The following is a 17,172-nucleotide window of genomic DNA, read 5'->3' on the forward strand; positions in this document are numbered from 1 at the left end:
CGGTACCCAGCAATGCAGTCTAGCGTGGTGAGGCAAGGACTTACCTCCACCAAACTTGGACTGAAGAGTCACTGGACTGTGGGAGTCACTTGGACAGAGTTGCTGAGTTCCAGGGACCACGCTCGTCGTGCTGAGAGGGGACCCAGAGGACCGGCGATGCAGTCTTTTGTTGCCTGCGGTTGCAGGGGGAAGATTCCGTTGACCCACGGGAGATTTCTTCAGAGCTCCTGGTGCAAGGAGGAGGCAGGCTACCCCCAGAGCATGCACCACCAGGGAACAGGCGAGAAAGCCGGCAGGATGAAGCGATACAAGGTTGCAGTAGTCGTCTTTGCTACATTGTTGCGGTTTTGCAGGCGTCCTGAGCAGTCAGCGGTCGATCCTTTGGCAGAAAGTGAAGAGGGAGATGCAGAGGAACTCTGGTGAGCTCTTGCATTCGGTATCTGAAGAATTCCCCAAAGCAGAGACCCTAAATAGCCAGAAAAGGAGGTTTGGCTACCTAGGAAGGAGGATAGGCTAGTAGAAAAGGTAAGAGCCTATCAGAAGGAGTCTCTGACGTCACCTGATGGCACTGGCCACTCAGAGCAGTCCAGTGTGCCAGCAACACCTCTGTTTCCAAGATGGCAGAGGTCTGGGGCACACTGGAGGAGCTCTGGGCACCTCCCCTGGGAGGTGCAGGTCAGGGGAGTAGTCACTCCCCTTTCCTTTGTCCAGTTTCGCGCCAGAGCAGGGCTGGGGGATCCCTAAACCGGTGTAGACTGGCTTATGCAGAGATGGGCAGCATCTGTGCCCATCAAAGCATTTCCAGAAGCTGGGGGAGGCTACTCCTCCCCAGCCATCAAACCTATTTCCAAAGGGAGAGGGTGTCACACCCTCTCTCAGAGGAAATCCTTTGTTCTGCCTTCCTGGGCCAGGGCTGCTTGGACCCCAGGAGGGCAGAAACCTGTCTGAGGGGTTGGCAGCAGCAGCAGCTGCAGTGGAGACCCCGGAAAGGCAGCTTGGCAGTACCCGGGTTCTGTGCTAGAGACCCGGGGGATCATGGAATTGTCTCCCCAATGCCAGAATGGCATTGGGGTGACAATTCCATGATCTTAGACATGTTACATGGCCATGTTCGGAGTTACCATTGTGACGCTATACATATGTAGTGACCTATGTATAGTGCACGCGTGTAATGGTGTCCCCGCACTCACAAAGTCTGGGGAATTTGCCCTGAACGATGTGGGGGCACCTTGGCTAGTGCCAGGGTGCCCACACACTAAGTAACTTAGCACCCAACCTTCACCAGGTGAAGGTTAGACATATGGGTGACTTATATGTTACTTAAGTGCAGTGGTAAATGGCTGTGAAATAACGTGGACGTTATTTCACTCAGGCTGCACTGGCAGGCCTGTGTAAGAATAGTCAGATCTCCCTATGGGTGGCAAAAGAAATGCTGCAGCCCATAGGGATCTCCTGGAACCCCAATACCCTGGGTACCTCAGTACCATATACTAGGGAATTATAAGGGTGTACCAGTATGCCTGGTCACTAGCCTGTTAGTGACAATTTGGAAAGCAGAGAGAGCAAAACCACTGAGGTTCTGGTTAGCAGAGCCTCAGTGAGACAGTTAGGCATCACACAGGGAACACATACATATAGGCCACAAACTTATGAGCACTGGGGTCCTGGCTAGCAGGGTCCCAGTGACACATAACAAACATACTGACAACATAGGGTTTTCACTATGAGCACTGGGCCCTGGCTAGCAGGAACAGTGAGACATTGAAAACACCCTGACATATACTCACAAACAGGCCAAAAGTGGGGGTAACAAGGATAGAAAGAGGCTACCTTCTCACACAGTGGGACTCCCACGTCGACTGGGTATGATTAAAGCATGTGAATCTATGATGGAGTACTGGATAAATGATTTAATAACTGGTACCTGAACAAATGTAAGTATTGCCTGTTTTGTGGATAGGCAGCCACTGCAGCTAAATATAAGTGTACTGAAGTGTAGGCAAGGCCAGAGAGCTGTAAATGAAGAAGGCAGCAAAGAACGTTTTCACAGTTGCATCAGATGAACCAATGTGTCTACTGCGGCAGAAGAAGACAAACCATGTCCACTTAGCTGTGTAACATGCTCTATTTGTAGGTAGACGAGCTTCTTTGAGAATGGCCATATATTCAGGTGGGCGATTCAGGTGACCAAATTCTATGACCTCCAGAGCCAAATCGCAAGGTTGAGTTGCTTTGAATTTGGATCCCTTATTTCTTCATGGTTCTGAGTGAGGTCAATGTTGAGGTGAAGCTTCTCGTGGGGAGCTTGAGTAGTGTGGTGAACCATGGTTAACAAGCCCATGAAGGAGCTACTAGAATGAGAGTGAGACACGTTTGCCTGAGCCTCCAAACCACAAACAGAACAAGAGAGAGGTGGAAAAACGTAGGTAAATATCCCTGACCAGTTCATCCATAGAGCCTGGATAGTGGGTGTGGGAACCTGGAGGCGAGGTTTGGGCATTTTGCATTGTCTGTGATTGCCAGCAGGGGAAACCCCCACTTGTGAAAGTATGGAAGGAGGAGTTGGGGGAGGAGTTCCCCTCGTGGACTTGTTGCTCATCCTGCTGAGGTAGACAAAGTTGTTGTCTGTCCCAGAGAGGTGTTCCTCTAACAGGTGGATGCTGTGACATATTGCCCAACGCCAAATGGTCTGAGTTAGGCGTGATAACTTAAGGCAGTATGCCCCCCCACACCATTGTTTTTGTAGATAGTACATGGCTGTCATACTGTCTGTATGGACTAAGACAATCTTGCCTATGAGGTGGGCTAGAAACGCTTTCAATTCTAGGTGAACAGCTTGAACTTGGACTGTTTGGAGATGTGGCGATGAGCTCCAATCAAAAACCATGTTGGATAATATCCAACACCAACTGATACGAAGTTATGGATCTCCAGGTGGGGAAAAATTGTTTTCATCATCCCCGACTGGTGTTAGTGACTCCTTTAGCATTCCTCCTGACAATCTGTTTTGAGATGGATTTTGCGGTATGGGGGAGCACCTTTCCCTCGACCTTTGGAATTGTTACCCCTGTACATACTCTTGTAATAACCCATGAAGGCGTGAATTGACTTTGGTGTCTCTATAAGGAGGAAGAGGCATCAGAAGATGTCGTTTTGATGACATGCTTATATGAGGAGTGGCAAAAGGAGGCACGAGGAGTGGGGGGTTGGAGTGCCCCAATGGATGTGGCTAAATTAGTGTTCTTTTTCATCTTCTTGAATGCATGGTCCAAACAGGTGTTTATTATCAAAAGGGACTTTTAAAAGTGTTTACTGAACTTCTGGCTTGATGCCAGAGATCCGTAGCCAAGCATGTCTGCAAATCTAACACTAGTATTAATGCCTCTGAGGGCTGTATCTGCTGAATCTAGGGCACACCTGATGGAATTATTGGAAATAAGTTTGCCGTCTTGAACTATTTCCTGCACCCTTTTTTTATGCTCCTTTGGGAGATAATGGAGGAAGAGTTCCTCCATTTCGTCTCACTAGGCCCTATCATATCTGGCTAACACACCCTGTGCATTGGCAGTTTATCAGTGATTAGTGGCCTGTTAGACCGGTCAGCCCTTGTTGTGGTTTACTCTTGACTTTTTGCTTTGACCTCTTGTTTTTGATCATGTGCTGAATTTAGTTTTTGCTGGCTTTAGGACTTTGGGCACTTTACCACTTACTTGCAAGTTTGAAACTGTCAATTTTAGAAAGTGTTTTTTTTTCTTGCTTAACCCTTCTGTGCCTCTGCCTGGCTGTGGAGTACACATCTAGGCAAGGATAACAGTTGGGCTGTTGGTGAATTCACTCTAGACCAGTGTTTTTCAAACATTTTAATGCTGTGCCCCCAGTGGAAAAATAAATATATAATCGCACCCCCTCCGAATTTTCCACAATTATTCCATTACGTTGGCATTGTTTAAATATCTCTAGACTGAATTCAAATTGTAGTTAAATTTTGTTACCTTTTAAAAAATGCAATACATGTATTTCTGCTTAAAAGCACTGTTAACTGCATAATTCTTCTTTTGACCCCCAGGGTCACTTGAGGCCCCTCTAGTGGTGTTGTATAGCCATTTTAGTGATGTCTCTAGGCATGTTATTTCAGCATCAAGGCATGCTGCTTGTGCCCTTTAGCCTAGTTACATTTTATTCTGCTTCTTTTTATTATTTCAGTATCACCCACTTTCATGGTGCCGTTTTATTTTATATAGTTTCTTTCGCCTAGGAAAGCATTTTGTTTCTTAGTAGAACATTCTCTCTAGACAACAGGCTTCCTTGCTCAGGTATGGGGATGATGTCTTCCTAGGGGGAACCCTGAAGGGCGGATTAGAACTTATCATGGTGTGCTCCAATATAACTTAGGTAGGAACTGCATATATTACGCACAGTGAGAGTAAAACTGTGAACTTCATACTTGTATAGTGCACTTTTACCCTGAGGCTTCTTGGCTTTTCCCTGTGTAGTGCCCACTCCTGGGCACCCCCAAGGTGAAGCAAGGCATCCCAGCGCTGTTGGGGCCGTTGTGGAGATTAAGCAAGCTATTGCCCAGAGTTACAGAGTGGGACCCATGATTAGATTAGGCACCGATGTGAGAAATATCAGGTCCAAGGAAATTGAGCCCATGACTCACTGAGGCAGGAATTGAACCCTGGTCCCGGGCCAGACCTCTGCATCAGGGTCTGCCGCTCTAACAATTGAGCCACACTTCTCCAGAGTATAGTGGAACGTTTTTTGTGCTTCACTTTTCTTGTCACCATTTTGCTTCTAGCGTGTTTCATCATTCTAATTATTGAAATTCATGCCATTTTATGTAAGATGCAGTTGCTTCAATAAATCTTATTGAACCATTTTCTGCTCCTGTTTGTCTGTGCATGTGTGAGACTAATGTAACAAAGAGAAAAGGAGGAGATCTGATACACCACGATTTCCCTGAAAAGTCATTCTTTTCATGCGCTCAGCTGCCACAAATCATCCCTGCTCTTGGGTGGAGGGGAGGTGCTGCTTCTTGGCCAGAAACAGATTAGGCCGACAGTTGTCACATGGTGTGGGATTGGACTCAATTCCCCACAATTCAGGTGATACTGCCGCCCAAATCCAGAAACCTCATTAGGATAATGAGAGCCCACGTGACAGGGGCCCGCCCCCCAGTTTGAAGAAGCTTGCTCTAGACAGTCACACAAAGGGAGCTGAGGTGTGCCCTGCATAGCTTCTTCTTGAGCTAGAGGGGTGGGAGGACCCAATACTTGTACCTGAAAAGGGCTGTGCCTTTCCTTACACAAACCAATCTCCAACCCCCGAGGAGTGTGTCTGGGGCCACCGGAGGAAAGGCAGGATCTAGTGCACTACAAAGATTTTTCTTTTAAGTTTGCCTACTTCATAGGCAGAAATGGGTATAAGTACTCGACCTCTGAACCCACAAAGTTAGAATCCTTCTGGACTGAGGACATTCTGCCAGGAAGAAGAGCTGGATGCTTTAGGAGGGACTGCAACTCTGCCTTTTACTTCGCTGTGCTGGACTTCTGCTTCTGTCCTGGGAGTGAAACGACTGGACTTTGCTTTCTACATCCTGCTTCCAAAGGTTCTCCAAGGGCTTGGACCGAGTGTGTCTCCTGTTAAGAAGTCTCACGGACATCAAAGACTTCATCTACCAGCACCTAGGTTCTCTTGCTGAGAGTCCCGACATGCCAAGTGGTGCCAAATCCAGTCCCTCAGCCCTTGGGAGTGAGTTCTGGTGTAACCAAGAAGAAAAATGCACATCAACTCTGAAACGACTTCAGAACAGGTGCCGTGTCCGATCCGTACTGCTGTCTGCACCTGAGCCGTGGTCCCCGCAGAGTGCAACGACCGTGACCAATGCCGCAGGTCCTACGCTGCCACAGCACCTCTATAGTCTCACCACAGCGTCAATCCAGAGTGCAGTGTCATCAACATCCGTGACACCAGACTCCACCCCAGTACCTGTTGCCCTGTGGTGTGATCGTGACACCCCATTGTTGATGCCTCGCGTTTTGACCTGTTGGATTCATCGCCCTGCTTTGTCATAAGGAACTGACACCACTTCACCCTCCCCTGCAACCATAAGGAACCCACGCCTCACCTACCCTGCGCCTAGCAGTAAGGAACAGACGACTGAACTCCCCAGTAGCAGTAAGCAACTGACGCTGCACCAGCTTCAGCGACGCCCCACCTCTCCAACTCCATTCAATGTCTTTGTTTCCTCATTTTCTAAGGTATTGTACCTGGGTCCGTGCATCTCTGGGACCGTCTTGCGCTACTTTGCGGTGGTGTCGGACTGTTGAAAACAACTCTGTCAAAACATCAGGATAGCCCCAGTTGGAGTTATTGTGTTTCTAAACATTATAATATGATCTAAACTTTGAAAATGATTATCTTTGCTTGTGTTATTTATTTATTTTTTGTCATTTTGGTCTTGTTTTACTCAGATAAATATTGGCTATTTTTCTAAACTAGTATAGACAACTTCTATGGTGTTTTTAGTATTTGTGTGTTAGAGTGTGTGTGTGTGTGTCAGTGTGCGTGTCAGTGTGCGTGTCAGTGTGCGTGTCAGTGTGCGTGTCAGTGTGTGCATGTTTGTGTGTGTGTGTGTGTACACAAATACTTTACACATTGCCTCTGAGATCAGCCTGAATGTGGTGCAAAGCTACCAAGGGGGTGTGCAGGGGTTATCTTAGCTGTGCGGCTCCCTTACCCTGACAGGATTGAGGGTCCATACTTGGAGAGGGTGCAAACCACTGCCAACTAGAGACTCCATTTCTAACACAGCCTGTGTCGCTACTTGTTTCCCTGACGCATCAATTTGCTTAGACTCCTTATCAGGAGGTGGAGGGTCAGCTGTGGTTTGTGAATTAGCCCTCTTCTGGGCATTAGATACAGCCAATGAGTGGGGGAGGAAGTTGTCCTCGGATGTAAACAGGGTCTGAGGGTGCAGCTTTGTATTTTTTTTTTTTTTTAAATCACCCTTGGGAATGATGATGCATGCTCGCACATGGTCTTCAAAGATATCATCTGTGTGGCAGCATACCCTATAAAATACTGGGAAGCCCTATGTGTGGTCGACAGAGTCTCCAAGAGGAAATCATCTTAGATAGGGTCTTTATGTAGGGGGACCTGGTGGTATGTTGCAGCCCTACCAATGAGTTCCTGGTAGGAAGCTGTGTCATCAGGGGGTGATGGTTTGGCGAGGTACCGATCTGGGTCAGTATCCCTCGGGGATCAACGTCATAATTGGTCCAGGGATCTGTGGCGTCATAAGGATCATCTGCTTCCCCCAAGGGTTACCTGTGAAAGTATGTGGGAATTGCTGTGGTGTAATGTCTAAGGGATCACCGTGTGAATGAGGTGGAGAAGGAGTTGGTGGTGGAATGGAGAGTCGAGGAGGTTATGGTGGTGGAGAAACAGGTAGAGGAGGATGCAAGGGACTAGTAGCCTTGTCCTTTGTTTTTTGGAGATACTGGCAAGATTATTGCTTCTGCAAAGGAAAGTTGGCGCTTTGAGAGAGGTGGCACCAACAGCACAATCTTGGCGAGTCGGGGGTTTTATTAAATTGTTTGGAGGGAAGGTTCAGGAGTTCGATGCCTGTGTCGAAGACTGCTGAGCTGAAAGTGATTATGGATTTAGACCTGATGTGGTCGGAGTGGAGGAGGTTGGTGCCAGGGTGCTCAGAGCTGAAGACGGTTGGCTTGGTGTGGAAGTCGATGGCTTTGCTTTCGGTGACAGGTCCGAGGGTGGGGTGTACGCAGCAGATGGTCAATGCCAACCATGGTCTGTTTGCAGTGGTGGCCTGGGAACTGTTATGTTCGGTCCGAAGTGAGGGTCTTTTGGGTGGCAGAAAGTGGACTTTAGAACTCATGGTATGCTCACCCAATGGAAGGTCCTGCATCTGGGGGTCGACCTGTAGATCGCAGTCGGAATCTTCGATAGAGAAGGTCTCTTCTTTGGCCTACAAGGCCTCGTGAAGCTCTTCCGCCTCAACATCCTGCTGTCCGAAGATGTCGGGTGTTTCCTCTACCTCCTTGCACTGCATTTTGTTTAAACATGCCCTTCAGTGTCATAAGGTCTTCGATCAGAACAATCAGCAGGTCTCACAGTCCTCTTTCCCAGTGATCGGTAGACAAGCACAGGTTGAAAACCCGATGAACGTCAGTCCTGAGGTACTTAGCATGGCACCTGGGACAGAAGCAAAACTGAGTCAGTTCCATTAGCAGCACCATTCTTGGTCAAAGCCAATGAGATGATAGATAGGCCTGGGAGGGCGAGGCCCGAAGGCCGCCGTTGGAGCATGTCCAACTAACAGGTGATAGTTTACTATCTGTTCAATAAGCAATGGCAGAAACGCAATCAAGAACAATATCGATGAGGGTAGGGAAGGACAACGAACCAAAATGAGCGCGAAACGGTCTCAAACTGGAGCACTGTGATATACGTCCAAACCCAACAGCGGAAAGAAAACATTCTAACAAGGGAGTTGATGCCCATGTGCATTATCACAAAGAGGAGGAGTCACTTTGCCTTGTGACTCTGAAGACTTCTTAGAAGAAAAACAACTTGCACACATTTGGACCCAACACTAGATGGCAAGAGTATGCAAAGAATGTCTATCTACAGCCGCACATGGCTCAAACACATATCTTAGTTGTATAAGCCTTTAATACATGGCTGCATATTCCCCACATTTGCTTAAGTGCATTTGGTCAGTATAATACGGCACACTTCTTGGTCAGCATCTCTTGTGTCATACTGCGTAGTGATTGAACCTTCATTCATATCACCTGAATATCCCAAAAGACCTGTATAAAAATATTTAACAATACTGGGGAACTGCAGAGCCATTCAAAATACTATCCAATGAGATGTAAGTGAATCCCCTAATTCTCAAGGGCATCACTGCTGCAGATTCATAAAGAAACTGTTAGTGTTGTGCTTGCTAGTAATAAAAGGTGGCAGGCAACTGTGTAGGCATCTTGAGGGGGTACTGTCTTTTCCTTAAGTATGCGGATTTTTCAAAAACAGGTAGTGCCAAAGTCAACTGCTCGGGATTTAAGGAGCTAATGAATGTAAGATAGGAATATTACAGCCAGGCAGATTTAAGAAATGAAAGACTATCTGTACTGAAAGCATCTTTGCTTTTGATAAAGTGCTATTTTTGTTTCTAAGTATATTAAAGGTTAAGGGACCCTTTGTTGAAGTACCTTACTTTGCCATAAATAGGAAGGACTGTAATGGAGGAACCCTTTCTTCCCGACCTTCTTTTCACATGGAGACAAAAAGAAGACTCCCATGCTTTCGATACAAAGCGCCTGATTTAGATCTTGGCGGTGGGGAATACTCCGTCACAAACATGACGGGTATGCTGTCACCCGTATTAGGATCCCATGATATGCTATAGAGATTGTAATATAGTTGACAGGATATCCCTCATCTTTGTGACCGAGTAATCCCGCCGCCAGAATCTAAATCAGGTCAAAAGTCTTTTGTTTTAGGCAAATGATCAAAAAATACATAGCCATTGGCAGCACTAATGAGAAGTCACAAAAAGGAAAGGGTGGGAGAACCGAGATGAAAAGGGGGGAAAGAAGGAGGGTCAGGAGGGAGGTTAAGAGAAACAGCATGAGGAAAGAGGTGGGATGAAAGTGAGGAAGGAAAGGTGTTGAGGGGGGGAATGAGGAGCATTTCAAAGACAGGAAAAGGGAGGAGCAACAAAGGGTTTGGCAGGTACTATAACGAACAAAATGCAAAGTAAAGGAGGGAGCAACAAAGGGGGCAGTAGGTGGGAGGGACAAATGAGCACACAAGGAAGAGGAAAATTGGGGGTGGGTGTGTGTGGCAAAAATATAGAGCACAAGCAGGGAAAGGACTGTTTGCAAGTATTTCCTCACGCAGTTCAATGCAAGCGCTTTAATAAAGGTGGAAAGACACCCTACTAAGCCAATATCGGACAAAAATGGCAATTATCTTATTGGCAAAGCATATACGTGACTGAAAGTCTCAAACCAATGGCAGAAAGGGTCTAGTCTACAAAAGCCAATGATTTGAAACAAGCACATTCCAGCAGCATCAAATCTCAGACAAATTCCAATGAGGATAAACTAAAACACCATTGATGAAAAACTAGGATATGAAGTTAAACAGGTGAAATTAGGAAGAACCGACTTGAAACAAGAAGTGTATGAAGAAATAATAAAATGAAAAATATTTTTCAGACATTTATGGCAAACAGTACTTTCTAAGACTTTGTTTTGCTGCACAGTTTGCTTCCTGCACTTAGATCAAAATTTGCACCAGCACAATTTATCAGTTACTACACTTCACTAATGCTCTTTTTTAAAGCATACTTATACATTCAAATGTTTCTAAGTGGAAAAAAGTTCACTTACGGTTGCTGCTCCGTTGACTTGCACAGACTTGCTAGCAGTAATAAGAGTGGCAGAAAGTCTTTCTGAAATCTGTGTCTCTCTCAGTTTTTCCAAACTCTGAGAATCACTATGGAAAAGAAAAATCAGGTCCTGAGTAGGAATTGAATGGTCACATGGACTCTAGGGTGGTCAAATAAACAAGTTACTTATCTTCAATAATGCTCCGTCTAGTGAATATTCTAACTGCAGGTTCTTCATCTTTAGGGTATCCCCAGTCTCCATCTGGATGTTTTCAAAATAGTGCTCCCAAGCACTGCCACGTGGTGCCATGTTGCTTCATTTTGACTTTGTTCCGCCTTGGAAGTGACTAAGTAGAGCCACATATAGGAGTCACCATTGTGTACTGATATCAGTTTCTTGCTTGACTCTTTCCGTGCCCTTGGATGCAGAGCACAAAACAATGAGAGGTAGACATTTTCAGATTTACAATTTGGGGCCTTTTAAGATGGAATAAAAAGGCCACTTCATAGAACAGGAAGGTAGTAGGGCTGTGGGGAATCTTAAGTAAGAGGATCCACAAGAAAGAGCACATTACTTAAGGTAAGTAACTTGTTCTTGTTGTGGATATTTCTAACCACAGACTGCTCACCTTTAGAACAGATACCAAAGTAGAACCAACCCCGTCCCCGAAGGTGGATGGGGTACAAACCAAAAAGTCCTGTAGGACCGAACAGATACAATGCCCTTCCCCATCAGACCTGGCTGTGAAAGCAGAAGTGTTTCGATAAGGTGTGTACACTGATGCCCATTTCTCGTCTTGACAGATGTTAGGGACAAAATAGTTGGCGTGCCAATGCAGTGGTGGCAGTCTGCATTCAGGTGGAATGAGTTCAAAGGCCCTCGACCAGCTTTGGAGAGGATTGTCATCTACACTGCAGGCCGACTCCAACGGCTTTATGGCAATTGTGTGGCAGATCTTAATGAGGAGGACTATCCACCTCAACAGAGTCCTTCTGTGCACCACCTTGCCTTTCTTTACCCCTGACAGCCCCCACAAAAAGCTGATTAACCATATGCTGGTCTTTAGTGTGATTGATATAAAAGCTTAAAGTTCTTTTTTGGGGCCAGACAAAGGAGTAGGAGTCTCTCCTCCTCTTTCGAGGGGTATGGTCAGGCAATGAACACCGATGAGTAATGGATTGTCCAGCATGAAAAGGTATCACCACTTTTGGCAAGAAGACAGTGTGATCCACCGTAGCAATATTTGGAAAAAAAAGTGGTGTAGGGTTGCTGTACCAAGAAAGTTATGGCTGAAGTGATTGCAAAAAGGAGGAAAATTCTGACAGTTAGAAAACACAACGAGCAACAGTGCACCAGCACAAGGGGGCACACAGGAGTAAATTTAGAACCAAGTTAAGGTCCCTTTATGGTATTACAAACTGTTGGAGAAGGAACATGTGCTGCAAACCATTAAAACGCATTGCAACAGGTGATTTAAGTAAGAAAAGCTGACTCTGCAAAAGCAAAAAGGACAAATAACTTTTAGTTGTGCCTTGGCTGGGCCAAAGACGAAACTAACAATAAAACCTCTGACAGTCTGGCTCATACAAGGTACGTCTTGCAGATTCCAAATCAGACCACAAAAATGTCCTTGTCACCAGTGTAAATGGACTTCATAGAGATAGATTTGGTCCTAGACAGTGGCAAAAGTTCAAGCCAGGTTTCTGCCTACTGTCCGAAGAAACTCAGTGCCGCCTCAGGGTGCAACAGCCATTCGTGATACGCCAGGCAAACTAAACTGCCCTGCCCTGATGGAACCTGCCTGGTGGTTCACGATCAAGGGAATGTCCAGATGCTCCAGAGGTAGAAAGCCTCTTGGTACAAGATCTAGAATCCAACAACACCCAGCGTGTTGCAGTACCACATGGTTGTGGTGTTGTATGTGAGAACCTGCACCAGCCTTCCTTTGATGGACTGTAGGAAGGCCTACAACACCAGGCAGATGGCTCCTAGCACCAACGATTTGCAAGGAACAGGACTTCTACCTGTAACCGGAGCATTTCTCTATTAGATGGCCTCCACAAACCAGGACTGAAGGTCATGAAATCGTTTTCAAATAGAATAGCTGGATAATGGGCTGTGCATTAAAAATGAGGCCATATAAATAAATGTTAAGGAGAACGGAGGATGCACAGTCCAAGAAATAAGACCTGACCAGGAAGGCTTACCCAGCTATTTCACCCAAAATTAGATGGTAAGGGAATAGGCCTGGAATGTCTCGCCAATTCCCTCTGCAATCAATGACAAACTTGTTACAATAACCGGGTTATTGGGTGCATTGGCCTACCGAGCAAAGACACTGAAATTAGGAAAACATTTTGATTGACATGATGTTTCCATGTTCTATGTTTGTCCCTAAGTGAGCCTATACACTCTCTCCTTAGCCAACGGAAAAGACAACTACAACAATTTTGATGGAATGGACTCAATCAGATAATGGCGACTAGTTACATCAATTTCAGTTTTTTGTCATTGTCTTTACTTTCAATCTAATGGGGTACAAATCCTTATGTGTTGCAAAAAGCTATCAAATAGGAGAACATACAGAGGTAGTATCACTTGAGATCTGGCAAGAAGCCTTTCTGCAGATGCACATTAATTTGCCCATGTAGAAGTAAGAATTGATGCTTACTTAGACCTTGCAATGAGGATTCTTATGCTTCTCAACAAAAGAAACTTGCTCCACAAGAAAGATTCAGTGCAAAAGTAATAACCACCTCTTGTGTGTCAAATAAGCCCCCTTCAAGAATTGCCCATATCAGAGATATTGTGCAAAACACACGACTACTGATGCTTAGTAGCAATCTCTCACTCTCTTAAGCTTGAAAAGTTTATGGTCGAAAATGAGTCATAAAATTATGGCAGACAGTTAAGACTACGTTTTTTCCTTTTTTAATGTTAAGTTTCACGAGGACCTTTTGGACCCACGTTGGTTCCCGATTTGAGCTTAATTTCTCATTTCATATTTTATGCGTTTTAGCTGCACTGCTTTTAGCAATGACATTTTACATGCACTTTTTCTTTTTGCTTTATATTCTTCTAGGAATACTTGGTAGGAGTTGCTTGTTTAGTTAGCCTTGGCACGACATGTAATCAGAACTTTCTGTTCAAGGCCAGGAACACTACACAATATCTTAGTTCTTGTGTTGCCCATTCAGGTGATAGCTTCTAACATCTAGACAAAGCATTACACCATAGCGAAGCTTCCAACACAATATGGATTTATTATATAAACTGTACACTGACCCTGAAGAGGCAGAGAGCATTGCAGCCATCCTGGGACGAATGCTATGTTCGACATGCAGCTCTGCTGGTGCTAATCTACCAGCTTTGGGGAGGATTGTCATCTACACTGCAGGCCGACTCCTGACACTGTCTTCAGGTATAGGACTGGGGCTAGTCCCTTAGATTGGGCCAGGCAGAAGGGTATACCCGCTATGCTCTCAGAGTAGTCTTAGGTTTAGGTAGGAATCTCTAGAACTTATACAACACATTTACCATAGTTGGATTATTCACTGACCTTACCATGTCCATCATGCTGGTTACTTTGCTTTGTTTCATCTGCCTAATTATCGCAGCTTATTAGCTTTATGCAAGATTCCATTTGTTTCAATAAGTCTAATGAAAACTCAGATGCATCTTTGTATTTTCGCCTGGGCTAATACGACGAAAGGATGAGATGAGTCTCTACGACTTCACTGAGGACTCAGGGTCTTATTCAGGTTGCCCTAATCACCTTCCACCCAGGTTGGCTTAGGGATTCTGGTGAGACACTGAGATAGCCAGAAACTGGACCAACAGCTCCTGTTGGTGTGGATGGAGATAGTCCCCCACATTCTGAAGTTCTGTTATCATAATGCACAGTCCTATTATCTCAGTAGGAATCATAAACCAGGAGTAAACCCTTAGTTTTACAATTCCATTTGTCTGCCCATTTCATGATTTAGCTTACACCATTTTGCATCGCACCTATTGTTGCAGGTTCTTCACAACACTTCATTCAGAGTATTCTTTGAGCTTGGCTACTTTACCATAAAAGGCGAGTCATACGTTTATCAAAGAAACTGTGGATTACATAAATTAGTTAATATTACTATGGCTGCTCTGAAAGACTGGGTGAAGCAGATCAGCCTTCACTTTCATCTTATATGGCAGTCACCTGCCAACAATAGCTTTGAACATATTTGCCAGCTGAACTACTGGTTCAGAAGTTCAGGAACTGAAGGGAAAATGTAGTTCAGCCTAAAAGGAAAGTTGAACACTTTAGGATAACGTTTTAGGTTATTAAAATTATAACTCAGCCAACCACATGGGAAAAATACATCTTCTGCTGAAAACCAAAAGACAAGTTTCTTACCTTCGGTAACACCCTTCTAAGCAGACATCATCTAAATGTAGATTACACACATTTAAAATTTTTCAAGGTGCCACATAGGATCCATATTCTTTTCAGCGATGCTCCCTGCTTACTGGTAGGGACACTTAATGGCTCCGTGGTGACTTCATTCCATTCCAAACGTGACTGAGCAGAGCTGCGCATAAATTTTAGCCCTTACTTGTGTTCCATGCCATTCGAGGCAGATGTAATTCTCCTTCCAAGTTTGTCAGGTTTGCAGCAACTTCTAAATTTGTCACAGTGTTCCAGGAAAGCAACATGATTTAAGTCATGTTTATCATGGACCTGCATGGCATGTGCCTCTGGAGCTTGAGATCCAGTCAGGACTCAAAGTAATGCAATAAATGCACACTAATGCAGCTGAAAGCAATCAGAGCAGAATGCAAAGCTTTATGTCGCAGAGCACAAGAGGTCATGTTCAAGACAGGGGCCTTGCTCCCACTCCAAGTCACGGGTGCATTCACAGCTATTAGGTTGGTCCCCGCACAAAGATCAAATTGAGTTTGTAAATTCAGCCATTGCACTCCTCAAACACTAAACATATTAACTCTTTATCAGTTCATATTTGAGAGGCCAGACGTTGGACGTCTTGGAAGGGACATAATTTGGTGTCTTACAGAAGCAGGCCCTGCGTTGCTGGTCTTTTTTTTTTTAACCTCAAATAAACCCACAGACTTCATCCATAAGTTGGACATGACAACTTTTGAAACCAGATTCAAAACAGGAAAACACCAAGACAACATGACCCAGTGTCAATATGCAGGAAATAATGATTAGTTATTGATCAGTCACTGGAAAAGGAAAGGAATGCAAGAAAGCTATCATAATGTGTCCTAAGCAGAAAAGGTCATCAGCGTTTTTATAATGTTTACATGCAGCCGCAAAGAGGCAGAAAGTTGTAATACAAAACAATGTGTAACTGAATCATGCCTACAATTTTGTGACAAAGGATTTCATATCTTCATTATTTACTGAACTGCAGATAAACCTAGAAAAGTTGAACACTTTTTTAAACCATTTCAGAATGTGCAATTGGGTACTGATTCGGGGGCAAACCGAACAAAAACATGTTAGGTCAAGTTTAGGTAATCACACAATGTTTTCTCTCAGTCACTTCAACTACTCTAGCGAGAATGCCCAGGTCCCTGACCTGAATTTACAATGGGTTATAATTAGGGTTCCTGGTTTTCCATTTTTACTGATTTTTATCGATATTCAGACTGAAACTTAGCCCTGTCTGTATTTATTTATTTAAAAAACAAAAAAGAAAATACAAAACATCGGTCTCCTTTTCAAGACTTACTATGTCGTCATGCTTGACTTACAAGCCAATACCAGTGCACACTGACAGCATGGAGAGTTAAAAAAATAAATAAAAAAAATAGTAAAAAAGTTATGAAGCGTTCTTATATAACTTTATATGTGCACTTGCTTTGCACTATCAGGCTAATATCTTCATACGTGTGAATTGTTATATTTGGCTGCTTAGAGTGCTGGAACTGAACAGAAATTAAAATGCACATATACATTTCTGAATTAAATAAAATAAATACATGTTTATATTAACTAGTATGACTTCATTTGTTCGTGAAACAGAAAATAAATATGGCTAAATCCAGATATAAATGTTCACCAAAACTAGTACTCTAAACTTGAACCCTAATTATAATGCTAAAGAACAAGTAACTTACCTTCGGTAACGCTTTTTCTGCTGGATACAATAGCTAACTGTGGATTCCTCACCTTATGAATTCTCCCATGAACAAGAATCCAACGGAAAATCTTCTTCCCAGCTCTCCACGAGACTCCATCTGACGTTACCGTGCCAATAAGAGGTCCTCGCCGGCGTGCTGACGTCACCCATTTTTTACGTGCATTTGAGGCGAACAGGTGAAAACCGACCTCACAAAAGCTCCAATAAATACATATATACATAAAACCACAATGATGCAATAGAATCAAAACCATCATTTATATATACACATAAACACAAAAATGTATATACACTTATAAAACAAACATCTTAGTGTAACCAGACAGGCAACGGGGAGGCGGGTGGGACTGTGAGGAATCCACAGGTAGCTATTGTATCCACCAGAAAAAGCATTACCGAAGGTAAGTAACTTGTTCTTCTGATGGTTTCAACTACCTGTGGATTCCTCACCTTATGAATAGAGTCCCAAAGCAGAACCACACTCGGAGGTGGGTGCCTGACTGGTTACACCAAGAAATCCTGCAATACAGATTGTGCAAAATGGCCATCCCTCCTAACCTCCGAGTTCAAGCAGTAATGCTTTGCAAAGTTGTGGAGGG

The 17,172-nt window shown here is 44.4% G+C and overlaps 1 protein-coding gene across 7 annotated transcripts in view; it reads right to left on the reverse strand.

Annotated features, from left to right (window-relative positions):
* The window catches only part of LARP4B (La ribonucleoprotein 4B), an 857,205-nt gene that overhangs the window by 50,242 nt on the left and 789,791 nt on the right, over positions 1 to 17,172 (reverse strand). For all 7 annotated transcript variants that reach the window (XM_069211182.1, XM_069211183.1, XM_069211184.1 and 4 more), the window contains one exon: positions 10,425 to 10,530. In XM_069211182.1, the coding sequence (XP_069067283.1) occupies positions 10,425 to 10,530 (106 nt within the window). The remainder of the gene's footprint in view (positions 1 to 10,424; positions 10,531 to 17,172) is intronic.

Source organism: Pleurodeles waltl, chromosome 10 (genome assembly GCF_031143425.1).
Source record: "Pleurodeles waltl isolate 20211129_DDA chromosome 10, aPleWal1.hap1.20221129, whole genome shotgun sequence".
NCBI lineage: Eukaryota > Metazoa > Chordata > Amphibia > Caudata > Salamandridae > Pleurodeles > Pleurodeles waltl.